Below are 27416 nucleotides of genomic sequence, written 5' to 3' on the forward strand. Positions count from 1 at the left end.
GGACTTTACGGTGGAGCTGGCGAGGAGGCGGGCTACCTTCAACCGGGTGAAGAGGGCACTGTACATTAGCAAGATGCAGTGCGGCATTGTATATCCAGCGAAGCTGAGGGTGACTTACAAGCTCAAGGACTTTTATTTTGGAACGGCGGAAGCAGCGGAGGAGTTTGCGAAGGCAGAAGGACTGTGGCAGAACTGAGAAATGGCCATGTGCCGATGCAACCTCAGGACTATATTTTCTTCTTTTTTGTTTCACTGCGTGCGGGTGTATGGGCTAAAGGAGCCAATGTTGTATATATTTGGACAAGGGAAGTGATGGGACTTTCATTCGAAATGAGGGCTCTTTGGGATGTAGGTGGATATGTGGGGTTTGTGTGCTAAAAGGGGATTTCTGGGCTTTCCTAGGGCCGGGCAAGGGGGAAAGGGTCCCGGGCGGGGGCCTCCACGCTGGCCGGTTTAAGCTGGCCAGTGAACGGGAGTGAGGTTGGGGGAGGGGCTGCGGCCATCGGAGCCTGGCAGAACAGGGTCCAAGTGGTCTAGCTGGGGTGGAAAGTTGGTCGGAAGGAACCGAGGTTGGGGGGGGGGGGGGGGAAAGAGGAGTTTTACAGGAGGCAGTGGGCGGGAGGAGTTGGTTAGGGGGGGGGTGGTTTTACAACTCTTGGGTATCATGTACGGTACTCTTTCAGAGGTTGGATGGCGTTGAGTGTGTCTGTGTGTGGGTGGGTGCGGGGAGGAGTGGACACTATAGGTTAATGGTGATCATGGGCGGTCCCGGACTCCTTTTTCTCTTTTGTTTTTTGTTTCCACCGTGGGAGGGTTTGTTTGTTGGATGCATATATTGACAGGTGGGCCGTTGTTTGGGGTGGTGGGAGGGTGGGATTGTTGTTATTGTTAAGGGGATTGATTTTGTATTTGTTACCATTTACAGTCTGTGGGTGGGGTGTAAATTTTGAAGGAAAATGTGAAAATGGAGAATAAAAACATTTAAAAAAAGAAATAGTCTAAATGCATTATAGAATTTACAGTGCTGAAGGCCATTCGGCCCATCGGGTCTGCACAGGCCCTTACAAAGAGCACCCTACTCAAGCCCACATATCTACCCTCTCCTGTAACCCAGTAACCCCAACTTACACTTTTTGGACACTAAGGGCAATTTAGCATGGCCAATCCACCTAACCCGCACATCTTTGGACTGTGGGAGGAAACTGGAGCACCCGGAGGAAACCCATGCAGACACGGGGAGAACGTGCAGACTCCACACAGACAGTGACCCATCCGGGAATCGAACCTGGGACCCTGGAGCTGTGAAGCAACTGTGCTAATCACTATGTTACCGTGCTGCCCTTAAGAGAGGAATCTCGACAAGACCAACCAGAGGAATCACTACAGTGCAGAAAGAGACCATTCGGCCCATTGAGTCTGCACCAACCCTGTCTGTTGTTTATATGGAATTCAGTAAAGCCTTTGACAAGGTGTCATGGCAGACTGGTAGACAGGATCAAAGGTGAGGTAGCAAGATGGATATAGAACTGGCTTGGTTACAGAGGCAGAGGGTAGCAATAGAAGGGTGCTTTTCTGAATGGAAGGTTGCGACTAGCGGTGTTCCACAGGGATCGGTGCTGGGGCCTTTGTTGTTTGTAGTATACATTCATGATTTGGAGGAAAATGTAGCTGGTCTGATTAGTAAGTTCACGGATGACACCAAGGTTGGTGGAGTGGCAGATAGTGTTGAGGATTGACAGAGGATACAGCAGGACATAGATAGGTTGCAGACTTGGGCAAAGAAATGGAAAATTGAGTTTAATCCGGACAAATGAGAGGTAATGCATTTTGATAGGTCTAACATAGAGGGGAAATATACAGTAAATGGCAAAACTCTTCAAAATATAGAAAGTCAGAGAGGTCTGGGCGTACAGGTCCACAGATCTTTGAAAGTGGCAACACAAGTGGACACAGTAGTCAAGAAAGCATATGGAATGGTTGCCTTCACTGGACAGGGCATCGAGCATAAAGTCTTGCTACAGTTGTATAGAACCTTGGTACGACTGCACTTGGAATATTGCGCACAATTCTGGTCGCCACTTTACCAGAAGGATGTGGAGGCTTTGGAGAGGGTGCAGAGGAGGTTTATCAGGATGTTGCAAGGTCTGGAGGGTGTTAGCTATGCGGAAAGGCTGAATCGCCTAGGACTATTTTCAGTAGAGGCATGATGGATAGAGTGGGCACTCTTTCCCAGAGTGGCAGGGTCAGTCACTTGGGAGCAAAGTTTAGATGAGATGTGCAAGGCAGGTTTTTTTTTTAATAAACAGAGGAACGTGCTAACGGGGGGGCTGAAGGGCATGTTCCTGTGCTGTATTGTTCTTTGCATCCTACCTAGACCCACACCCACACCCTATCCCCATAACCCCACATAACCTTTTTTGGACACTAAGGGATAATTTAGCATGGCCAATATACCTAACTTGCACATCTTTGGACTGTGGGAGGAAGCTGGAGTACCTGGAGGAAACCTACGCAGACACGGGGAGAACGTGCAAACTCCACAGTCACCCGAGGTCAGAATCAATCCTGGGACCCTGGCGCTGTGAGGCAGCAGTGCTAACCACTGTGCCACCCTAGAGACATTTGAGGGGGAAGGAAATAAAAGGTTATGATGATAGATTTAGATGAGAAACACCATGGAAGAAAGCGAGTTGGACAAAAACCCAGCATGGACTGGTTAAGGCTGTTTCTCTGCTGTACATCCTATGTAATCCATCAAGAGTGAGCTTGGGACGTGTCTGCAATCTACTCCAACACAGAAGGCATCACTAACTTTCACAAAGATCAGGAGCAAAAACTGTGACCAAATTTCCGTTGCTTGCCCGGGGGACATGAGGCCAACCTTGGCATCTGTTGCTTTTATAAGGGAAGCTTGGGAAAAAAAGTGACATCATTTCTTTGCAACAAAGCAATCCATAAAAATGTTTTCTTCAACTCCAAAAAAACAGCACTCTGCTCCTGTATCTCTGCCATTCTCTAGCCTCAATAAAGTACTGAGTGCATGCGGCTTGGCACTGAACAGTCAAGCCAATACATGGAAATTGCTCAGCAGAGAAGGGTGGATTTAAATGACTGTTCTATTACTAGCCATGTATTTGCTGTTGGTACACTCAACTAGTTAAAGGTCAGGTTTTCAGAGTATCAATAGATCCAAGGATCCCCATAAACTATTGCACATCTCACCGTCAAACAAGCTGCAGCAAAGTGCTCCCATTTCCCAAATGATACTCACTTGCAATGGTAATAGAAGAAGGTCTGCTCACTATTGCACCGACAGAACTGCTTGCCACACACAGGTACCTCCCAACATGGAACAACTGTAGATTTGAGATAGTCAATGACCCAGACTGGATCTCTATTCCATTCTGCCCACTGTCTGTTAATGTTTGTCCATTGAAGTGCCATGTAATGCGTGCCCATGCAGGTTCTACAGCACAGCGAAGCTGAACCCGTCCCCCTAGTTTCTGTATCATGGAGCGGGGTTCTGTGGAGAAGTGAGGGGCCAGGTCTGTGTGGAAGAATTGAGAGAGATTGGTTAGAAACTGCCCTATCTTCTGAAAACATCACCATGCTGAAATAGTGGGCCGTCTTTAATGGAATTCTCATCAGTTGCATGGGACAGGGAATAGAATCCACAACAAATATAAAACAATTAATATCTTTAGCTGAGGGCACGAAGGCCCATTCCAACTAGAACCAAGCTCAGTTTACACGGGACTAAACTTGAGACATTCCTGGTCAGCATAGTAATAGAAGCTAGGAATTGTCTTTGTGAGCCACATGGGAGTGCTGGAGATGACATACAAAAGTTTATTTACTGTCCAATTTTTTGACGTATATCAAAGAACTCTTGGGATTCTGGGTTGGGCTTTATCCGCCAACAACCCTTTCCAAACTCCAGGCCCACAAAATTTAAAAAAGGATGAAGCAGTGAATAAGAAGCATAAAAAAGGAAAAACAGCAAATCCTAGAAATTGAAAATATAAGAAAAACACCATAACCTCTCTTTCTTTTTTACAAATGCTGATTGACCTGTAATTCCAGCAAACAAGAGATACATGTTCAAAAAGGGCTGTTTTGTCTGGGCAAGATTACCAGGAGTTCAGGGGCTATGTGCTTGAGCACACAAAGTGAAGCATCAGGGAACAGTTGTAGATTTTAAACATAATTCAGGCACAATATGTTAGAAAGAACTTTTCTTTCATTATATGAATGTCCAACACATTCAAACACAAATCTTGCACTGGTTTTTAAAACAAAAAGGTTGATGATCCATTTAAATAGAAATTTCAGGTGAACCCATTCAACATTTGTGTTTCAATATTAGAAACAAGAAGTCCTTAAATACCAAGTTTGATAAATTTAATATTAGTTGGTGGTTAATAATTTTCTTAACCATTGCTGAATGGTGAAGTAGAGCTACAATATTCAGAAGGTTTAAATTATATTTGAATATTATAATGAGCGAAGTGAATATGAGAAGGGTGGCCGTTTTTCCTCTCGGGCATTTTCTTGATTCTGCCTTTTGTGGAGCAGTGCCCTGTGGGAATGTGGTTGGCAATATGTCTTGGCACTTCAGAAATTCTTTAAATTAGGCAAGTCACACATTGGTTAGCAAAGCTTACCTGCCCTGATACAGGAGAAAAGAACGGTCAGCCACACACACAATAGTGATTGCAGATGCCCTGTCTCTGGATCCATTGCACTGTGACAGTGACGCAAGGCTGAAGGGTTTCGCAGCAAGGCAGGGCTGCCAGCACAATCTGCAAGAGAAAGAAATTTTCATTGCAAAAAGAAATTCCACTTCTGAAGGCAGTTAGAACCACATAATGCCCACTACAGCACAAACAAATTCTGATGAGTCAATTACAGGTCAGATACTGCAGCACACATCAAAAACCAGTATGTAACAACAGGAATGTGACAGGTTTACTTTATATTCCCTCTCCTTCCCAAGAGGAGCTACCTCCGCTTATCACACTGGTACACCCTGTATTACGAGACCATTGGAAAATAGAACAGCTAAGGGTGGCACGGTGGCGCAGTGGTTAGCAGTGCTGCCTATGGCACTGAGGACCCAGGTTCGAGTCACTGTCCTTGTGGAGTTTGTACATTCTCCTCGTGTCTACGTGGGTCTCAGCCCCACAACCAAAAGATGTGCAGGATAGGTGGATTGGCCACACTAAATTATCCCTTAATTGATAAAGAAAAAAATTATTGGGTACTCTAAATCTATTTTTAAAAAAGGGAAACAGAACAGCTGTTCTCCGGTTTTGATATCCTAGAGGAACAAGTGTCCCAAAGCACCATTACAGAAAATTGAACTGCAACACCTTTAGCCTAATACGACCCAAGAAACAGGAACAATGCAGTTTTCATACAATTTCATATCAAGTTCAACATTTAAAAACCATTAAACATCAGCATTTCAACTGAGCAACAAGAAGCTGGACAAATTGGAAAATGGGACGGTGGTGGGGTAGTGGTATTGTCACTGGACTAGTAATCCAGGGTAATGCTCTAGGTATCCAGGATAATGCTCTCGGGATCTGGGATCCGGGTTTGAATCCCACAATGGCTGATGGTGAAATTTGAATTCAATAAAAATTCGGAATTAAAAGTCTAATGAGGAGCATGAAACCATTGTCAATTGCCGTAAAAACCCATGGTTCACTAATACCTTTTAGGGAAGGAAATCTGTCGGCCTACATGCACCTCCAGACCCACAGCAATGTGGTTGTCTCTTAAATGCCCTCCAGGATGGGCAAATAATGCTGACCCAGCCAATGACACCTACATACTATGACTGATAATAAAAAAACATACAAGACTGAAGTTATTAACTGGAGGTTGAACTGTTTAGTAGGATGCCTGTAACCATATTAAATCTAACATCTTCCTTGGGCATATAATTCTGGATTACTAGGGACCCTCAAAGCAATCTAACATAGGAACAATATTCAAACAGCAGCAGAGATTGCATAAGAGAAACAGAAGGTTCCAGTTGAATGCTTCCAGTATTTTTAACTAAAATCATCAGAAAAAATACAACATGTCATCTGCAAGGTATGTTGCCACTTAACTGTTGAGATCTTGGGCACCAAAACTGACATAAGTAGCAGTTTAGTAGTCTGCTGCAGCCAAACAGCCTCGCAGTACAGAGGCAATTCTAATCACTCAGCTTCTTCGTTCCCTTTTTTAAAAAAGGGATTACTTTTTTCAATCTTGAGGCTCTGGCGTCTGATATTCATTTCCTTGGGCAAGGCAGCAGGTGACCAAATGGATGTCAGCCCCTGGGTAGCATTACCAACTGCCATGAGTTACTCGTGTCGTCATTTGGGAGTGGAAGATGTAGCTAATTTCCTATTCAATCTGGTCTAGATTCTACAGCCTGCATTCCCTTCTACTCTCACCACTCGACAGACATAAATTGATCAGTTTTAGGGCTGCGTTATTTGTGAGACATGACAAATAACATTAATGCAGAAAGGAAAACAGCCCCAGAGATAGCCAACTCTGGAACCTAGATAAGTTAACTAACTAGGCTTCAGTTTACAATGGCTCAAGATGAAAGGTTGAAGCTGAGTACTTAATATCCAATAGTACTTGTCAACGTCCTCAGGAATTAACCATTATTATTCCATCATCCCTGGGGGCACGTCACCTCTGGATAAAATATTCCCTGTGAACACAGACAAGAATATCTCCAGTACCGGAGACCCTTTCAACCCTAAAAAAAAAAATTCTTACATTTATCAGCACGTAGAGTCACCAAATAACCAGTCATGTAGAGTTTGTATGTGTATATAGTTGTGTTACCAATAAACACTGTTCAAATGTTGAACAAACCCGTACAACATCTCAATCGCTCAAAAGTAAGATTGAAGCACAAACTATAGCCCAGACTGAGCTAACTCCATGCTTGCATTTTCACAGGTCTCTGCACACTACTTATACTGCCTCAGGTCCCTTGTCATGTGACCCTTTACATCACATGGTGGGCAGTACAGTTCTCCAGTTCCACATTAACTCTTGCTAAGAGAAACACCCTATACTTCAGCGAAGGGCCACTGTGTGGGTGTTGATAAAGGCCAAAACTATGCAATGGTATTGGGAGATATTTTACAATGACTATGATTCCAGTGATGAATAACCTGCAACAATGCATTCTTTCCTTAACTTAAGGCAATGTAATGGTGGCTGAGAGAAACATACAAGTTCCACCACCAAATATTTAACTATGAATAAACTCTGCTACTCCTCCTTTGAAATCCCACTCCCCGTCTCCTTGCCTTTACATTGTGGAGTAAACAAGAGTTACAAGGCTACTGCTTTAAGTTTTGACCACTTTATAGTTTTATATTTAAAAGAAAATGACCTCACATTCAGGGCCCCAATTCGCAGAACTACCAATTCTTGAGATTCTGGGCTTTCTGAACCAGAAAAGAATAAACAAAATGATTCAACATTTTCATTCTCTGGCTAAGCTTGGAGAGTTGAGAAAAAATGGGACCCAGGATCCTTGGCACTGTGCCAGGTTAGATACTACTGTAGCCATCTGGGATGGCCACTTACAAAGGATCCTGGGAAATATGGCCACCTACAAAGGACCATGGGAAATATGGTCAACCCAGGACTCAAGACGCTCAGACTCAGACGCTCAGAGCTTATGTATATTGGATATTGGCAACTCAGATAACTAGACGCTATCGAAACCCCCAGCTACTTTGCATTTTAATGGCCCATTTCCCCAGAACAAAAGACCTGTACTCGGGTAACAGATACAGAAACAGACTCATCGGCGCCACTCCCTTTGCTCAAGGAGCCCAAAAAGCCAAGGTCAATGACCGCTCAGGACACGCCCCGCCATGAAGGTACCCGCCCCTTTATTGGCCAAAATCGAAAGCAGTAATCGAAGCCTGCTGAATTATTGGGTCCAAAGCTAAGGACCGCCCAAAAGAGCACAAAACCCCAGAAGGATAAAGAGAGACACTGCCATGTGTTCAGTCTCTCTTGGCCCCGGCACTCGGTCTCTCTTCGCCCCGACCTACGCCTAAAACCAAGTGTAGCATCACGACCAGAAGACAAGTTCAAGACCAACGATCGCTACCAGAGGGATGAGTCCAGCAGAAACGAAGTCACTTCTCCAGACCCAGCCACACAAGATCCGAACAAAGGCCTTGTTCCTCTGCATAAAGCCGGGTGCCTGAAGTTAATACAGGTTGCTGTAGTGTTAGGTGTAATTTAGCTTGTAGTGTTTTATGTTGCATGTCAAAGTAATTGTTGTGCATAAATAAACTATCATTGAACTTGAACTAACTAACTGGTTGTTTGGTCTTTGATCGATATCCGGTAAAACCTTGTGGTGGTATCATTTGATACCTGGCAACACTACCCACTCAGGATATGAGGAAGGCTGCTGATAGGCTCAGATTCTCTGGATGAACAGAAACAAAGTGAGCCTGTTTCCTGCTCTTGATCACTGTCCAGTTACTGCAGTTGAATGTGCAGATGTGTGATAGGATACTCTTAAAGAGCACTGTGAATGGTCACACACCAATAATGTCATTTAGGCTGAGGAACTGGAGGCAGTACAACTGAAACAGGTGGATGCCACAATAGCAGGAAAGTAGCAGTAATACATTGGACTGGGAAAAAGGTGGGATGGGCATAAGAAAAGTTGGAAGAGTTTGTTTTTTAAAACACTTACTTCCATTGACAAAATGCATAAAGTCATTCATTTGTATGGCTGGGGAAGCAGTTATAGCTTGATGTCACGGTTAACAATTCATTCAAGAGCTTCAGCTGATGCAGTATGAATGGTTGTGATGCTACCAGAAAGGAGTGATAACAACTTCACATGGGGCGCTTGTTAAATAAATTTTCCAAACTGAAAACCTGCAGACTAATGTGGTCAAGACCCTAGCCACTGGGCTCCCGGTCCAAGCTGTATGTATTAATGTTATCTTCCGAATCTAAATGCATAGAGTTCCATAAAATATACATGAAAGTTCTTGAAATTCATCTACTTCAAAAAACCTATAACCGCAAGAGAAATCCTCAATATTAACACAACTGTCTTTCCATGCATTGCATGACTGAGACATGTTGTAAGCATTTGATGGATGCAGTCACATCCCAATAAATTTACCAATATCGGCACAGTGGCATAATAATAATCTTTATTAGTGTCACAAGTACATTAACATTAACACTGCAATGAAGTTACTTGAAAATCCCCTAGTCGCCACACTCCAACACCTGTTCAGCTACACTGAGGGAGAATTCAGAACGTCAAATTCACCAAACAAGCACGTCTTTCGGGATTTGTGGAGAAAACCGGAGCACCCAGAGGAACTTCACGCAGACACAGGGAGAATGTGCAGACTCCACATAGACAGTGACCCAGGCTGGGAATCAAACCCGGGTCCCTGACATTGTGCAGCAACAGTGCTAACCACTGTGCTACCGTGCCGCCCATTAGCACTGCTGCCTCACAGCGCCAGGGTTCTGGGTTCAATTCTGGCCTTGGGTGACTGTCTATGTGGAGTTTACACATTCGCCCAATGTCTGTGTAGGTTTCATCCGGATACTCCAGTTTCCTTCCTACAGTCCAAAAGTGGGGTTACGGGGATAGGGTGGGAAATGGGCCTAGGTTAGGGTACTTTTTCGGGGGGTCGGTGCAGACTGGATGGGCTGAATGGCCTCTTCAGCACTGCAGAGATGCTATGATTCCTGAAACACTTTTGATGCAACCTCTGCAACAGATCAGCCAAAATAAAAAGCACTTTGGAAAGATAACAGCAACAAACATACGTGGTGCGGACAAACTGTAAGCAAATACAGTTTGCATCAAATTACGCTAATATTTTAGTTAACAAGTTTTTTTGTAAAAAAGCAGTTGTTGCATTACCAGTCTTTATTTAGATTGTAAATCACTCCGTGATTAATGTACGGCAAAACTGTAACTCTAAATGAATGATACAAAGTAGTATGCACAGGAATTAAAACAAATCAAAACGAGGAAAAGAGGCTCATTAAATATTTTAGCTCCCAAGGTTATGCAAAATTCAATTTCCTCCCAAGATCAATTGCTTGGCTTGCAATATTTTTATTTTTCTCCTTAACCCAGGCTGTCAATTACTCAGATCCTGAGCTGAAGCTGTCCTTTCCCCATTAGCTTCTCAGCATAAGGAATTATTCTGTTCACCTCCCCCTCCACCCACCAGGAAGGCCCTGCTGCGAATAAAGTGCTGCGTTTGCTTAAGCACTCAGGCCTCTGCTAGAGGAAGAGCCTATCCATCGGCAGGGTGAAGCCACACTGAAAGAAAAGCAAACATTTTCATCCCGTTAACACAAAAGCACTGCTTGCCCAAGGCAGCATGCAGTTCCACTATGTTACAAAGTGAACAGCTGCCTCAAACCAAACCTAACCCAGCTACCGTTTCAGTATGGGGGGTGGGGGTATGTTTGACTGCCATTCTTGTTAGCTGTGCTGTGCTATTACATTCATCGGCATAAATGCTGAACACTGTTCAAATGTTACGAGTTCAGTCAGGGACAACTGCAGAAAGGGCAGACATCTTGGGAATTTCAAACTAAGAACTCTATTAGATTTAAAGAAACAACCTAGGGAAACAACAAGCAACTGAATTCCCGCAGATAATAAATGGGCCCACAGACCAGTAATGCACAACCTGTGTTTAACGCCCCTGACAAGGAGTGACCTTCACCTTATCATCTAGTAACCCACTTCAATTCGGATTGTGAAGGTGCATCTAACATTTGATCACAAACACCATGTCACCTGCATGTACTCTGTCATTATTCATTCCACCATGCTTTGCTCTTCTACAACTCAGCAATAAAATAACAATTGAACAAAAAAGAACAATTGTGCTTAAACCTTTGTGAGAAGAGACAGAATTTCTGCTAACTTCAACAGGCAGGAACAATGGGTGAAAGTTGTTCTTGTACAATGTGAGGAAACTGTTTTGACACAAAGTGTGGACTTGGTTGTACGATGCAAAGTGTTCTGCACATCAATACAGGGGTATCCCTGACTGATGAGATACAAGAAACAGCACCCAAGAACTCACCAAACTCGTGTAATAAACATCCAAACCTACCCAACATTTTTGTTCTCAGGCCCACTGTGGACATCTTTTAATTCGCTTCATTCAGCTCAATTTTGCTGACAGGTGGACTATATAGTTGGAAGGTAGTTGTGTCCCAGAAGATCTGCTCAGCTGGTTTCACTGGCATGCAGCAACTGACAGTCATTTTTTAAATAGTCAGATTTTCTCAGTCCAGCCAGAAATACACCAGTGTATTGGTTAATATTCTTTACAATGTGACAATAAAGAAAATAATTCTGCAATCAGCAACAATGGCAAATTGCATTTATAAAGCAGCCACAAGTGAGCAAGGAGGATACACTGGGGAACAGTAAAAAAAGGGGAAACTCTGAAGTTGGTTAAAAAGGGGGTTTAGAATGGTAATGGAGGAACGGATGAGGTGTCAGGGAGCAAAATTATTTTGCAAAGTGTTTCCTAAAGCATTGGATTAGTAACTCAAAAAGTTACTTGCTAATGATGGATGGAGTGAAGTGAAAGAGCCAAATGGTAATCCTTTGTAGGAGTGGTGGCAGGACAAGTGGTGTTGCCCAGATAAACTGGAGCTTGTGGAAAGATTTATAAACCGACACATATAAGCCCATATACATACACCTATTCACATGTCGCAATGTATATGTTCAGGACAAGGGAGGCTACCGCCTGATCACAAACACAAGCAATATTGCATAACATACAGCAAGAACCTCAATCCAGGATTGCTTGCAGCTTTTCGAAAATAAAAATCACAAATGCAGGCGCTGTGCTTTTAAATGGTGCCACAATTCTAATGTCTAACCAGCATGGTGAATTTAAGCAGGCAGCAGAGAAAATGTCCAGACATAAGAGTATTTGAAATTGGTTTTCAATTCTAGCCTGCCTGTAGGCGCCACACACTGGTCACTTGAGGAAAATGCAGCTTTAAATTAGTTTATTATATTTCAACTTGAATTTTCATTAAAACGGATTTCAGAATGTTTTGCAGCATTGAAGCATGTTTTAATGTGATGGAACTGTTGGAATTTCGAAGTGGCAATTCCTGACGGATTTGCCGTCAAAGATTATTAATGAGAAAGGTATCAAAGGACCATGAATACCACACAACAGGCACTACTTAAGTAAGGAAACATGGCAGCACCAGTTAGACATGTACTCCATATAATATTTATTCTCCTCCAAGCATGTTTTAGAGCAGAAGAGTTGGTTGTTCATTTTTAGCCTGGTCTAGCTGATGGGAGCTGTAACGTATACTTAAGGCAGTTTATCAGCTTTTACTCTGAGTGGGAACAAAGGCAATCACAAAGCGGACAACAAAATCCTAAAGAATAGTTCAGGGCAAGGAAACAAAATGCTAGTCAGTGACTTTGCTGCTCATTGTCTGCACCCTCGCACACATTATTGAAACATACGCTCTGTATCATCTGCTACTTCAAAACTCATGTGAAGAAAGAACTATTATTTATATATTACCTTATTACAATGCCTAGAAACATCCCAAGCACTTGATATACAATGAATTACTTTGTGCAGTGACCGTTATGTGGTTAAGTGGTAGCCATTTTTCAAACAGCAAGGTGCCACAAACTGCAATGAAATGAATGGGCAGAACCTGTGCTTTCATTTTCAAGCAATGTTGCTTGAGAGAAGCGCGCTTAAAACTATATCAGAACTTTTTTATAGCACTGTGGGATCTTTTTAACATGTGCCTGAATCACACCTCAGTAACAGCTGACAATGAGTATAGAGAGGGAGGAAAGAAAATCCTGAAAAGACTTTAAATATGTGGGAGAAATTTGCAGTGATACTTGCATACTGTTTTTTAAAGAAAATAATTTTATTCCCCATTTTCTTCAGAATTTACCCCCCCACCAACAAACAGTAAACGGTAACGAATACAATGTTAATCCCCCTACCAACAACAACGATCCCATCCTCGCACCATCCCCCAAATAACGGCCCATCTGACAATATAAGCATCATATAAAACTAAACCTCCCAAGGAGGAAAAAAGAAAAAGGAATCAGGAATCGCCCCTGGTCATCATTGACACATATAGTTCACTCCCCCAACCCCCCCTAATATTCAATGCCATCCAATCCCCGAAAGAGTACCGTGAATGGCACCCATGAATTGTAGACCACCCCCCAGATCCTCCCCTCCACTTCCTCTTGTAAACTCCTCCCCCCAACCTCAGTTCCTTCCCCCAACTTTTCACCCTGGCTAGACTCACCGAAACTTGTTCTACCAAGTTCTGGTGGCCGCAGCCCCTCTACCCACCTCACACCCGTTCACAGGCCGGCTTAAACCGGCCAGCGTGGAGGCCCCCGCCCGGGTCTCCTTCCCCCTTGCCCGGTCCCAGGAAAACCAAGAAATCCCCTTTAGCACACAACCCCAGCATACACACCCAAGCCCCAAAGAACCATCACTGCAAATGTAAGTCCCAACTCTTCCCTTGTCCAAATATACAGCGTCAACTCATTTAGTGCATACACCAACATGCAGTGAAAAAATAAAGTTACATGAAGCTACATCGGTAGACGACCCGCTCTCAGTCCCATTTCTCAGTTCTGCCACAGTCCTTCTGCCTTCGCAAACTCCTCCGCCGCTTCCGCCGTCCCAAAATAAAAGTCCTTGGATTTGCAGGTCACCCTCAACTTAGCTGAATATACTATACCACACTGCACCTTGCTGATGTATAGTGCCTTCTTCACCCGGCTGAAGGCAGCCCGCCTCCTCACCAGCTCCACCGTAAAGTCCTGGTATATGCGTATACCAGCTCCAGCCCACTGCAGCACCACTCACTTCTACTTTGCCCAGCACAGGATGTTCTCCTTCACGCTGTACCGACGGAAACACAGTTACTACTCTTGGCAGCTCACTCGCCTTTGGTATAGGCCTCCACGACCGATGAGTCCGATCCAGTTCGTATCGAGAGGGAACGTCCCCCTCCCCCAATAGCTCCGCCAACATCGTGGCAAAATACTCCATTGGCCTCGGGCTTTCCACCCCTTCGGGCAGACCCACTATCCTCAGATTCTTCCGCCTGGATCAGTTTCCCAGGTCTTCCATTTTGGCTCGCAGACCCTCGTTGGTCTCTGTCAACTTCCGCAACTCCTTCCCCATCAAGGCGAGTTGATCACTGTGCTGCGATAATACCTCTTCCACTTCCTTCAGTGTCTCACCTTGCTCCAGCACCTCCGCCGCTGCGCTTGATATCGCCGCCCTCACTGGGGCAATCGCCTCTACCAGCACTTTCAATACCGCCCCCATCTCCTTCTTCATCACTTCCATGTGCTTTGTGAACTGTTTTTCAAGTTCCACAACCATCACTTTGGTAATTTCTTCTGCTGTGAGCGATGCGGCCTCCCCTGGTGCTCCAGCCTCCGCTTTCCTTACAGTTGCTGCGCTGACTTTTCCACTCACTGGCGGACTGAACCCCCTTTTTGATTAACCCCCTTTTTCAAGGCCGTTTTTCCCACCAAGCTTGGACATTTCTCCTCCCTGTGCCTTCTTTACAGCTTTTTCAGCCTTTGTTGCCCCTGGGACCGGGCGTTAAAACCCCAAAATTTCTATTCCCGAGCGGGAGCCCTCCAGTGTGCAGCTGCCTCCCGCCCGCAGTCACCGGAAGTCCCCCACTTGCACATTAACAGAGGATTCCGGCACTGCAGTTTTTAACCACAATCTGCTTCTGCCCATTTAGGTAATTGACTTTATTAAAATTAAAGTTCCGTGGTACAGAAACTCTAATTTTAAATGCAGCTTCTATTCCTGTCTGTTTGTGTTTTTTCCTTCTTAGCTAGAGTGGCAAGTTGTTTCTGTTAATCCATCAAGCAGCTGCTGGCTCACGCCTCTCACCGATCTCAATCAGGGATTTTGCCTCCGGAAGCCAGTCACACACTTTTCTGCCACCAAGTTTTCGAAGCCACAGGGAGAGAGAAAAACTGGGATTACTACGCCCTTTTTTCCTGTGTGTCTCTTCGGCTTTCTACAAGTCTTTGATCAATGGCATTGCTCCAAGCTGTAGAGATTTCTCTCTCTCTCCACTCTACTTATTCCTGGGGTCTGGGACAATGAGGAGAGCAGCTGCGGCCTTCTAGAGCATGATGCTCCCTGACCATAGGCTTCTTGCATTTCACAAACTCTCTCTCTTCTCTTCTCCCCCCCCCCGCCCGCCGAATCCTCCCTCCGCCCCCTCCCCCTCCCAAAGCTGCAGTGGAACCAATCAAGCATGCTTATCGTCCAAATGCCAACAAAGACATTTCCTTTCATGCCAGCCAGCTAAGTGGGAAGAAAATAGAAGTGACTTGGATAAATTGTAGCAAAGACAGAGAAAACAGAAAATAATCAACTCCACATGATCCACTTCTGTCTGCACAATGGAAGCCCCTCGACCTCCGGGTAACCTGGGATAGGTCACTGCCTGGGTCAGAGGTTAGTCACAGATAAGGCAATATTGAGTGGCTGCCAGTTACAATGACACTCAATGTGTTCCTAATTAGATTCAAGGATGAGCCTCGGCTCCAAGCAGTAAATAAGCGTGGCACCTTGCTCTAAAGCACAATAACGAAAAGATCCCATCGAACAGTGCGTTCCACTCTCTGAATCTTAACACTTCAGTAATTTTTAAATTAGCGGAGATTTTACAAAGCCATAGCAATGAGCACAAACGCCTTTTAAAACAAAATGCCTTCCCTGCCCCCAACTCTTTTCTGCTCATCTTTTCTAAAGTCATGGGGGATTGATTGTTCCACAATCACCAGTGACCCTCCAGGTCCGCAGTCAAAACATCTTCAGCCTAAATAGTGATGATTGTTTTAAGGGAGGAGTGCTATTTGACAATGGAAGCATCACGTCCAAGCCCAATCAGCTTTAAAATGTCCCAAAAGTGTAATTTTCAGTAAAAATCTAGCAGCAGAAACCATGGTTGACTTTTTCTCCTTCCCAGACAAGGGCGGAGGGTCTGAAAATCTGCAACTATGCCCCCAACAGAGATCAGCAAACTTAACTAGCCTGCACGCCGGAGTCCAACGTTGCCAGTGTATTTACTAACCAAGCCATCAGTCAAGATAATTAACTCAAGTTCAGAAAAGCGCACTCATTTTTTGGGGGGGATCCCCCTCCCCCTCTCTCCAAAGCAAGCCTCCTTCCAACACTGCATACCCTAGAACTGATACAGTAAAATGTCTTCCAAGGCAATAAAGAGGCATAAAGAATAGAATTCTTAGTAATGTAATCCATGAGAGAGAAATTACCAATCACACATTGTAATTTGGTGTTTTTTCAAAAGGAAATTGAAACTGTATGAAAGTTCATGAATCAGTGCACACAATGCCTGCTATAGTGCAATGTTGTCATAGCAATCAATATGGCACTTCTGCAATGGCATTTTGAGAGCAGCATGGTCCATGGAAGCAGCCAGACTGAAAGCTCTCTTTTAAAACTGTATCGCTGCCTTACTGCTGTTTTGGTGGATAGTAAATGGAAGGTTGCTGTCACCTTCACCCATCAGGCTACAGGAAGCAGCATTCGCAATTACTAAAAAATACCACCTCACATTTGGCCACACATCAGAATTAGACAGCTGCACCAGAAAGGCAAGAAGCCAGTACTGATCATTGCAGATAAGGTAATGGACAGTCAGGGTTTAATGTGATAGGAAAAAAAACAGGTGGCTTAGTTTTGGACAGGTTGGAGGAGTTTAGGAATAGGAGGTTAACAAGGACAACATTGAGCCTAGAGGTGACAAGTGTTTCAGTGATGGGTGAATAGGGGATATTGCAGCATTGGTCTTGATTATCTTGCGGGAATGAAGGCTAAATCATGGTTTTACACCATCTCATTTGATCAGAGCAGCAGGTGGGAACAGGGAGTCAGTTTACAGTGGGCCTAAAAACAAAGACTTCAGTCTTCCTGATATTGAACTGCAGGAAATATTGGCTCATCCAAGACTCATCAGTCAGACAATCTAAGCAGCGAAGTGATGGGAGAGATATAACTGACATACATACCATCGCAGGTGTCTCTCTGGATTTTATCAGGGGTGAAATGCAAATGGCGAACAGGAAGGGGTCTTGATTCTTGAAGGATTGGAAAGATGGCCACGCAGCAAGAGATACCATTGCTGGAGATGTACTGCTGCATTTGAACATGTTGGAGTGGAATCACATGAGGGCAGACCCATAGAGCCAGACAACAGAGAAGAGGCAATGGAGGAGGATGGTACGGCCAACTGTATGAGCGCCTGTGAAGAGGTCAATTAAGAACTAAGAACGTGTTTTTTTCTAAAATGCCTTTCACGACCTCAGGACATCCCAAAGTGCTTTCCAGCCAATGAATTACAAGGAGAGATAATGTACCATGGTCACAGTCACAGAGGATGTTATTCATGACTTCAAATCTAAAAAACAGCTCTCGCATTCTTGGCTAGGACATGAAAAGTGGAGACAGGCTGCATTTTTCAGGCATTTACATTATTAACAGACCGAGACACCCATATATTACATTTTGAATATAGCATACACTTCATTCACCTTACTTTCTGCTGTCTTGATTTTATTTGCCTCACTTCTTCGCTGTCAAATGTTAACTGTTACATTTTGCTGACTGAGTCAAAAATGAAGGTCGAGAATGTATAAATCCAAAATTAGCAAGTGGCTAGAAAACTGCCAATAGGAAGCTGCTAGGGACTAATGAAAATGTCCACTCCTGAAAGGATTTGAGGGGAACTTACCAGTGTAAATTGATAATCAAATCAGTAAAATACTTTTATTTGTGGAGGCAGGAGAGGGAGAGAGAGAAAATTTGAACGCCTACAATTTCCGATGTACAAAATACAAACAAAATTAAATTCCACAATGATCTGATTGAATTTACTCATTCAATTGTCTGTTGGCTCTTTCGCTGCTTTCGCCAAATATTTTATTTCAAGGTTTCCACCAATCTAATGCTCCTAATATATGACTGACCCTCCCACCCACCCCTTTGAGCAGTGTAACATCTCCCAGCATGCACCAGTAAACATTCCTTACCTAATGATTTACCTTTTGAAAATGACTTTTTAAACAAAATGAAATGAATTCTCAAGAGCTTTGTTATTTTGTTACATCACAATAAATATATAAGTACATTTATTTTAATCTTAAGACAACAATTGTGGTGAACATGGATTGTTTCTGTGTTGACAGAAAGCAAAATAAATTTTAATTCATGAATGACCTTTTTTTTCCCCAGTGGAACGCTTGAAGCCAATTTCAATTTACATAACCAAAAGCTTTAAACAGGGTTGAAAGATTAATTTTAATTATTACATGGTGGAAGGTTTGTGAATTTTAGAAGGAAATTTGTTTATGGAAGTTTGTCTTTTGGGTGTATGTCAGCAACAAGAATACAAAGACAGGGAATCCTTGATAAGTGGGAGGAGCTGCAGCAGGGAGTGGTGCGAAACGTGGGACGTCAATTCAGGAGGTTATCGTATCCCAGCAACCTTCATTGCTTCCGGTCCCTCGCCCTAGATCTTATCCACCACTCCACTGTTAGATTGGAGGGCCCCTCAGTGCTCACAAAAGCCTAACTCACTAACAGGTCCCTTGTGACATTATGCTCATCACTCACCCAATTCCCCTTCCCCTCCTCCTGGACTACACCTATTGCTCAGAGACTGTGATCTACCTCCCAATGCTCCAAGATCCCAGGACCCCTCTGCCGTTGACAATTTGGTCGGTCTGCTTAGCCGCTGGAGTCTGGAACTTTCTTCCATCACAATTAAACCCAGGATCCTCTCAAAGTACAACTAAATCAAAGACTAAACAGGACTAGACAGGGTAGGTGCAGGGAAGATGTTACCAATGATGGGTGTGTCCAGAACCAGGAGTCACAGTGTGAGGATTCAGGGTCAACCATTTCGGACAGAGATAATGAGACATTTCTTCATCCAGAGTGTTGAGCCTGTGGAATTCATTACCACAGGAAGTAGTTGATGCTAAAACTTTGAATATATTCAAGAGGCGGCTGGATATAGCACTTGGGGAGAATGGGATCTAAGGCTATGGGGAGAAAGCAGGATTAGGCTATTGAGTTGGAATGATCAGCCATGATCATGATGAGTGGCGGAGCAGGCTCGAAGGGCCAAAAGGCCTCCTCCTCCTCCTATCCTATATGCATTTATGTATCCTTAATGCCAGGCCAGCGATACTCTTTCCATTTGGGCACAAATTCAATGACCTACACTAAGTAATGCCATAAGCGATCTGTCAGGGTAGCAGGGGGAGGGAAAGAGAGAGTGTGAGAGATAAAAAGAGGGAAGAGAGTGAAAAAAACTGTTCCGGCAAGATCTGACTCCCTGAAGGAGTGATTTATTTTCCATTTTTTGTTGCAAACACTCATATTAAAAATAGGACATTTCCCAATTCAGAAGCATCATAACAACTGTATGTTTGTATGCTCATCTGCAATTGTTTTGGACTACAATTCAAGTATTGCAGTACCGAGGAACTTGTCAAGTTTATATATCATGGTAGATTCCACAATGAGGCAATATCTATTCACAATTATCTATTTCAACCAGATTATCTATTTCAACAAGATTATATGAGTATGGTCAATTTATGAGGCAGCACCTGCATAGTTGGACTGTGCCTCAGCCCATTTGCATTGAAATAAATGGCAGACTTCATCTCTGGTAGCAATATTTACATCGCTATTCAGGATAATAATTGCTTATTGTCACAAGTAGGCTTCAATGAAGTTACTGTGAAACGCCCCTAGTTGCCACATTCCAGTGCCTGTTTGGGGAGGCCGGTACGGAAATTGAACCCGCGCTGCTGGCATTGTAAACCAGCTATTTAGCCCACTGTGCTAAACCAGCCCTTAGGATATACTGGAGTGTCAGTAATATATCAGAACATTACAATGAAATATCACAACAGATTTCTCAGTTAATAAATGCTTGGACCCCGCTATAATACCCAAGATATTGGAATGCACTTTCAGGCCTGTCAAAGTTGGAAAAATGCTAAGTACTACCGTAAGGAATCTGCCACATCTCTCAAAATGTTTGACATACAAGGAATTACTTACAACAATGTGCAGTTACTGTTATATAGGCAAGTAAAGAAAAATCCCACAGATAATATGAATAACTAATTAATTTATTTTTCCTAATACTGGGTGAGGAAGAAATGTTGTCAGGACACTGGAATAGTACCACAGGATCATTAACATCCATCAGAACAGGCAAATAGGACTTATTGTCTCTTCTGAAAAATTACATCGCTAATAACCTATCATGCATTCAGCATAGCACTGATGTGTTGATTTATATTAAGTTTCTTGGAGGGATTGAACCCACAACTTTCAGATGGCAGCGTTACCAAATAAAATCAAGCTGATTGTGGTATATTGCTGAGCTTAACAGCAAGAAGCATTTTATATTCTATAAGTATTTAGATATGCACCCTGTACTGCCATAACCTCCAGGGCTATGGGCCAAGTGCTTGAAAATATGATAACTATAGTCAGATCTTTATTGACCACGATGGGCCGAATGGCCTCCTATGCTGTGTAAACATTTATGAACCTATGAACATTCCAGCAACAATAACACTTCTCAAGGGAACATATCTTAAGGCGTAACGATGCAAATTTAAAATAGAAGACGATTGAATTTAAAATGTCAGGTATTGTTCCTCAATACACTCAAGTCTGCAATAATAGATATAACTTGAATTTTACTTCATTCATCAGCTAAAAAGCAGGCATAATGTTAGTCTAAGTAGAATACCAATTTTTATAATAATAATAATCTTTATGTCACAAGAAGGTTTACATTAACACTGAAGTTCCTGTGAAAATCCCCTAGTTGCCACATTCCGGTGCCTGTTCGGGTACACTAATGGAGAATTCCAAATGTCCAATTCCCCCACCAAGCAAGTCTTTCAGGACTTGCGTGAGGAAACCGGCGCACCCGGAGGAAATCCACAGACACGGGGAGAACGTGCGGACTCCGCACAGCGGACCCAGCACAGCGGACCCAAGCCGGGAATCGAACATGGGACCCTGGCGTTGTGAAGCAACAGTGCTAGCCACTTTGCTATCGTGCCGCCCTATCAAAGTGCTCCACCATATTCCAATAATTTGACTTCGAAGTCCTTATCCTAAATTTCAAATCGCTTGATGTTAGCACCTTCACCATACATCTGTTGATATCCTATTGCCTCATGTCTCCAGATACAACTGCCACACCTGATGCACAATTCTTACCTCTACTCTTTTCCTCCACCACCAGTAGCAACTTTTTTCCATGATATATGGACGATAAGGGAATAGTGTAGATGGGCTTTTAGAGTGGTTTCACAGGTCGGCGCAACATCGAGGGCCGAAGGGCCTGTACTGCGCTGTAATGTTCTATTGCACATTGGAGTTCAATGCCAGTAATTTAAATCCCTACATTTCAAAAACAACTTTTCTCTTCATCCAGAACTTTAATTCACCCTCCAATCTTCTCCATGTTCTTTCCGGTCTCCCTCTCCTGCTAGTCTGGCCCCTTTAATACAAAACTATAAAGGACACACAACACACGCACAATAACAATGTGATTTTGTACAGGCAGCACGGTACCACAGTGGTTAGCACCATTGCTTCACAGCGCCAGGGTCCCAGGCTCGATTCTCGGCTTGGGTCACTGTCTTAGCGGAGTCTGCATGTTCTCCCTGTGTCTGCATGGGTTTCCTCTGGGTGCTCCGGTTTCCTCCAAGTCCCCAAAGATGTGCTTGTTAGGGGAAGTGGACATTCTGTATTCTCCCTCTGTGTACCCGAACAGGCGCCGGAATGTGGCGACTAGGGGTTTTTCACAGTAACTTCATTGCAGTGTTAATGTAAGCCTACTTGTGACAATAATAAAGATTATTATTAATATACAAAGCATGTATTTACTTTCACCCCACATCCCAAATCCAGTGGAATTGGTCAGTGCTCAAATCTAACCCCAATTACTGAAACACAATAAATTGGTATTGGCTCCTGTTCTGAAGATCTGCCCTGCAGGGAAATTAGGGAAATTTTGAAACACGGGAACCACTAGCAGAATGGACTAACATCCATTGGAAAAGACTCCACAATATAAACAGGATGTAAAATTCCAATTTACAACTCCATTGAAATGAAATCCCAGCAGGTCCTGTTCTGCAGTAGCTGTGTTTATTCAGCCCCAAATGCACTTAAACATTCAGCAAGACATCTGGCCTCAGTGAGTACACATTCACCCAGGGATGTCAGGTCACAGTAAACAATGTATGGATGGATATGTGCCATGTGCATCATAACTGAAGCATGGGCAGGCTGTCCCATCTTATGACAGCCATAGCAGTATTCAGCCATAGCTGTATTCAAGGTGGGAACCACAATATACTAGAGGGAAAATGAATTAACAGCTATCATTTGAAACTTTACAACAACAAAAAGAAAGTCTCTGATTGAGAGACAGAATTAATCTGCATTTGGAGAGGCAGGGATTAATCAAGAACAGTGAGCATGGTTTGGTTAAGGGGAGATCATGCCTGACCAACTTGATTGAATTTTTTGAACAGGTGACCAGATGTGTAGATGAGGGAAATGCATTTGACCTAGTCCATTGGACTTCAGCAAGGCTTTTGATAAGGTCCCACACGAGAAAATGATAGCGAAGGGATCCATGGGAATTTGGGAAATCGGATCCAAAATTAGCTGAGTGGCAGGAAGCAGAGGGTGATGGTTGAGAGGTGTTTTTCTGACTGGAAGCCTGTGTCCAGTGGAGTCCTGCAGGGATCTGTGTTTGGGCCCTTGCTGTTTGCGGTGTATATAAACGATTTAGATATGAATGCAGGAGGGTTCATCAGTAAGTTTGTGGATGATACAAAAATTGGCGGGAGGTAAATAATGAGGGGGGTAGCCTTTGAATACAGGCTGGTCAGTTGGGTTGATCAGTGGCAAATGGATTTCAATTCTGATAAGTGTGAGGTGATGCACTTGGACAAGACAAACAAGGCAAGGGAATACATGATAAACGCAAGGCCCTGGGAAGCACCGAGGATCAGAGGGACCCTGGTGTGCATGTACACAGGTCCTTTAAGGTAGCAGAGCAGGTGGATACAGTGGTTAAGAATGCATATGGTATTCATGCTTTTATTAGCCGAGGCATAGAATTGAAAAGTAGGGAGGTAATGCTAGAACTGTATAAAACGTTGCTTAGGCCACAGCTCGAGTATTATGTGCAGTTCTTGATTCCACATTATAGGAAGGGGGTGGTAGCACCGGAAAGGGTGCAGAGGAGATTTACCAGAATGTTGCCTGGGTTGAGGAGTTTTAGTTATGAAAAGAGATTGGATAAACTTAGATTGTTTTCCTTGGAGCAGAGGAACTGAGGGGGGATATGACTGAGATGTATAAAATTATGAGGGGCACAGATAGAGTAGACAGGAAGAAACTTTTCCCCCTTGGTGGAGGGATCGATGATCGGGACACAGATTTACAGTAAGGGGCAAGAGGCTTGGAGGGGATGCGAGGGTAAACCTTGTTACCCAGAGGGTGGTGGGAGTTTGGAACTCGCTGCCAGTAAGGGTGGTGGAGGCAGAGACACACGTAACATTTAAGGAGTATTAGATGTGCACTTGTGACCCCAAGGCATACAAAGCTATGGGCTAAAAGCTGGAAAATGGATTAGAAAAGTTAGGTGTAGACGCAATGGACCGAGGGGCCTTTTCTATGATGTATGACTCTATGACTAAACAGAGAAGCTTTGACCATCATTTTCAAATCTTCCCTGGCCACAGGCAGTGGCACTGGAGGGCTGATAACGATGTGCCATTATTTGAAATGGGAGGAAGGGATAGACTGAGTAATTACAGCCTAGTCAAGACTAACCTCAGTGGTAGGCAAATTATTGGAAATAATCCTGAGAGATGGCAAAGATGGTCATTTAGAAATGCACAGATGAATTAAGGACAGTCAGCAGGGATTTGTTACGGGAAGGTTTTGAAAGTTTTTTTGAGAAGTAACGAGGAGGATCATATGGGTACCCGATTTGATGTTGTCGCCATGGATTGTAGCAAATTAGCTGAAGGGCCTCTTTCCATGCTGTAAAAACACAAAGCCTCTGACAAGATCCAGCATGGCAAACTGGTCAAAAAAATTAGAAGTTCATCGGATCAGAGGGGAAAATGGCAGGTTAGATCCAAAAATCAGCTCAATGGCAGGATGCAAAGGTTAAAGATTGATAGATATTTTGGTGATTTAAGGACCGTTTCCAGTGGGACTCTGCAGGGTTCAGTAATGGGTCCCTTGTCGTTCATGGTAATTATACTTAAATGCTGGGGCCATGATTATGAAATTTACAGATGATATGAAAATTGGCCATTTGATTGATAGTTAAGGATGAGATCAATGGCGAGAAGCAGCAAAGAGAATTTAATCCAGAAAAGTGCAAGAAAATGCATTTGGGGAGGACGAACAAGGAAATAAACAATAAATGGTTAGATTCGGAAAAGGATAGAGAAACAAATTCCTGGAGAACAGGTAGATATGGTGGTCAAGACATACGGGATACTTTCCTTTATTGGCCTAGAGCATCAGAGAAGGAATTTACGCTAGACTGTTTAAAAACATAAATTAGACTGTAGGTAGAATACCATGTACAATTCTAGTTGCCACAGTACAGAAAAAGTTTAATCACAGTGGAGGATAATGAAGAGATTTAAAACAATGTGGCGAGGAATGGATAATTTTTGCTATGAGGAAATATTGATTGGCTGGGGTTGTTTTCTTTGGAATAGAGATGCTGAGGGGAGATTTAATTGAGGATTGCAACATTATGAGAAGGTAGCCTAGATAATGAAGATAGGAACGACTTACTTCAGTTTGAAGAGAGGTCAATAACCAATGGGTGTAGATTTAAAGTAATGGTACAAGGGTTAGAGGGGAACTGAGGGAGAATTTCTACACCCAGAGGGTGGTGGGAATCTGGAACTCACTGCCTGAAATGTTGGTAGAGGCAGAATCCTCACTACATTAAAAAAAACACTTGGATATGCACTTGAGGTGCCATACCCTCCAGAGCTAAGGATCAAGAGCTGGAAGTGGGATTAGTCTGGATAGCCCTTTTCTAGCTGGAATAAATACAATGGGTTAAATTGCCTACCTCCATTCTGTAAATCTTTCAATGAATATTATAAACCCCAAATCTCAACTGCAGGATCTGACCAGGGTTGAATCAAGTGGTCGGGGAGGGGGCAAGGTAATAATAGAAACTAAATGTGTGTTTATGATCTCCAAGACCCTCAGGACACCAAAATATTCAAAGAGGCGAACACACCAGATCAATTTCCCTTTCCCTCAGGCCACGTTTTTTTTTGTGAAAAGCATGTATTAGCTTCATTGAAGAACTGTTTTTTCCTCAAAGTTAATAAAACAAATTACAAGAGCCAGGACTGCCAAGTGTGAGTTTTGCATAAAATAATCCCATTTGACCCCATTCTTCAGACAGATTTACACTTAAATTATTCAGATCAATTATATACAAAAAGAACCCAGAACTTGTGAGTATTTAAAAAAATATAATGCCTGTATGCTGTTAAACTGTGCTTACAGCATGCTGCTGCATGTGGCACACTTTGCTCTAGAAGCCCACTTGGAACTCAGCCTGACACGGAGTCTCAGTCCCCCTTGGAGAGGCTTTTCATGTGGCTTTTCTCCCCCCATTAGTTCCTCCCAGTGAGTTTAATAATCTTGGTTCCACATGGTCTGACTGATGGAATGTCAGGAGACTCAAACAAGTCCCTCTCTCTCCTTTCCCCCTTTTTTTCATTTCCTCCCCATTTCAAACAGACTGCCTGGCTCCATTAGTCTAACACACACTGGCATTCTCTACCCAGCTGCCTCCTTTAATACGATCAACGTCAGTAAGGATTAGTTGAGGGGGCCAGGATTGAGTCAAAGTTTTTAAAAATCTTAATTGTAACCAAATATTTAATGGGACTGAAAACAGTTGGTTTGACACTGCCCTTTCACCTCTGGGATCAAGGTTCAAAAACAGCTCAGACAGGAGGTATGGTATGAAAGTCTCAACTCACTGATGTCCAGAGGAAAGGGGTGTGAGAAGCTGAAGGCAGTTCCTAATAGATAATGGCACATGGCAGGACCAGTGGCAATAATAAAACAATAGAAATGGTCAGTGGAAAGCAAGGTGAGGCATTTCTGTGCATGGAGCAAATACTGTAGCTGTGTAAACTAGGATTGGATGCATCCCAGTTTTACTATGTAACCAGCCAGCTTCAACTATCTTGCCTCAAAACTCCTACCACTGGCTACCGGGCATAGCCAACCTTGAGGCACATCACCTTTCCACACCAATCTGAATGTAAAGAGAGGCCCATTACTCAACTGGATGATTTGGCACTGCTTGTTAGTCAATTTCTCACTTCTTGTATATTTGTAATTGAGAAATAAAAGTGATTGAGCAAAATGAAAAAAGTTATTTTAGCACACCTGCAAATTTTCTCAAGAGCCACTCACACCAGGTTCTTTAATTCAATTTTTAAGTCCTGGAGACTCCAGAACAAACTTGAAGGGCTGGCAGCCCTAGAGTAAATCCATGGTATTCTTAAGTTTCTCTGCTCATCTAGTTGCGATGTGGAGATGCCGGCGTTGGACTGGGGTGAGCACAGTACGAAGTCTTACAACACCAGGTTAAAGTCCAACAGGTTTGTTTCGATGTCACTAGCTTTCGGAGCGCTGCTCCTTCCTCAGGTGAATGCATCTAGTTGCAGTCAGGGGTCAAGGACAGGGCACTTGAACCTTGTTAATCAGCAGTGGTGACTGACTACATCTCCATTTGGGGGCTATATGCTGACTCTCTCTCTCCTAGCATTCAATTTTAGGGCTTATCCATGTAGGCCCTGGCAGCAGGCCCCTCTCCTTATACCATAGAATTCCTACAGTGTCGAAGGAGGTCATTTGGCCCATCGTGTCTGCACCGACCCTCTGAAAGAGCACCTTAGCATAGAGGAATCAGTAGTAGCAGCACATACTTGAAGACTAAATTTAGAGCAGATAGCTTACTAGCTCTGTTGCCCACACCCCCACCCATCCCCACAGCCTCACCTAACCTGCACACCTTTGGACACGAAGGGGCAAATTAGCTTGGCCAATCCAACTAACCTGCACATCTTTGGACTGTGGGAGGAAACCCACACAGACACAGGGAGAACGTGCAAATTCCGCACAGTCACCCAAGGT

General features: G+C 43.5%; 1 protein-coding gene across 7 annotated transcripts in view; it reads right to left on the reverse strand.

Moving 5' to 3' along the window:
* The window catches only part of cdon (cell adhesion associated, oncogene regulated), a 287217-nt gene that overhangs the window by 119533 nt on the left and 140268 nt on the right, over positions 1 to 27416 (reverse strand). For all 7 annotated transcript variants that reach the window (XM_072486781.1, XM_072486779.1, XM_072486777.1 and 4 more), the window contains 2 exons: positions 4665 to 4802; positions 3272 to 3547 (listed from right to left, as the gene is read on the reverse strand). In XM_072486781.1, coding sequence (XP_072342882.1) covers positions 3272 to 3547; positions 4665 to 4740 — 352 coding nt within the window. In that variant the 5' untranslated portion in view covers positions 4741 to 4802. Of the gene's footprint in view, positions 1 to 3271; positions 3548 to 4664; positions 4803 to 27416 lie in introns of those variants that run through there.

The sequence above is a fragment of the Scyliorhinus torazame genome, chromosome 21, assembly GCF_047496885.1.
Source record: "Scyliorhinus torazame isolate Kashiwa2021f chromosome 21, sScyTor2.1, whole genome shotgun sequence".
Classification (NCBI taxonomy): Eukaryota; Metazoa; Chordata; class Chondrichthyes; order Carcharhiniformes; family Scyliorhinidae; genus Scyliorhinus; species Scyliorhinus torazame.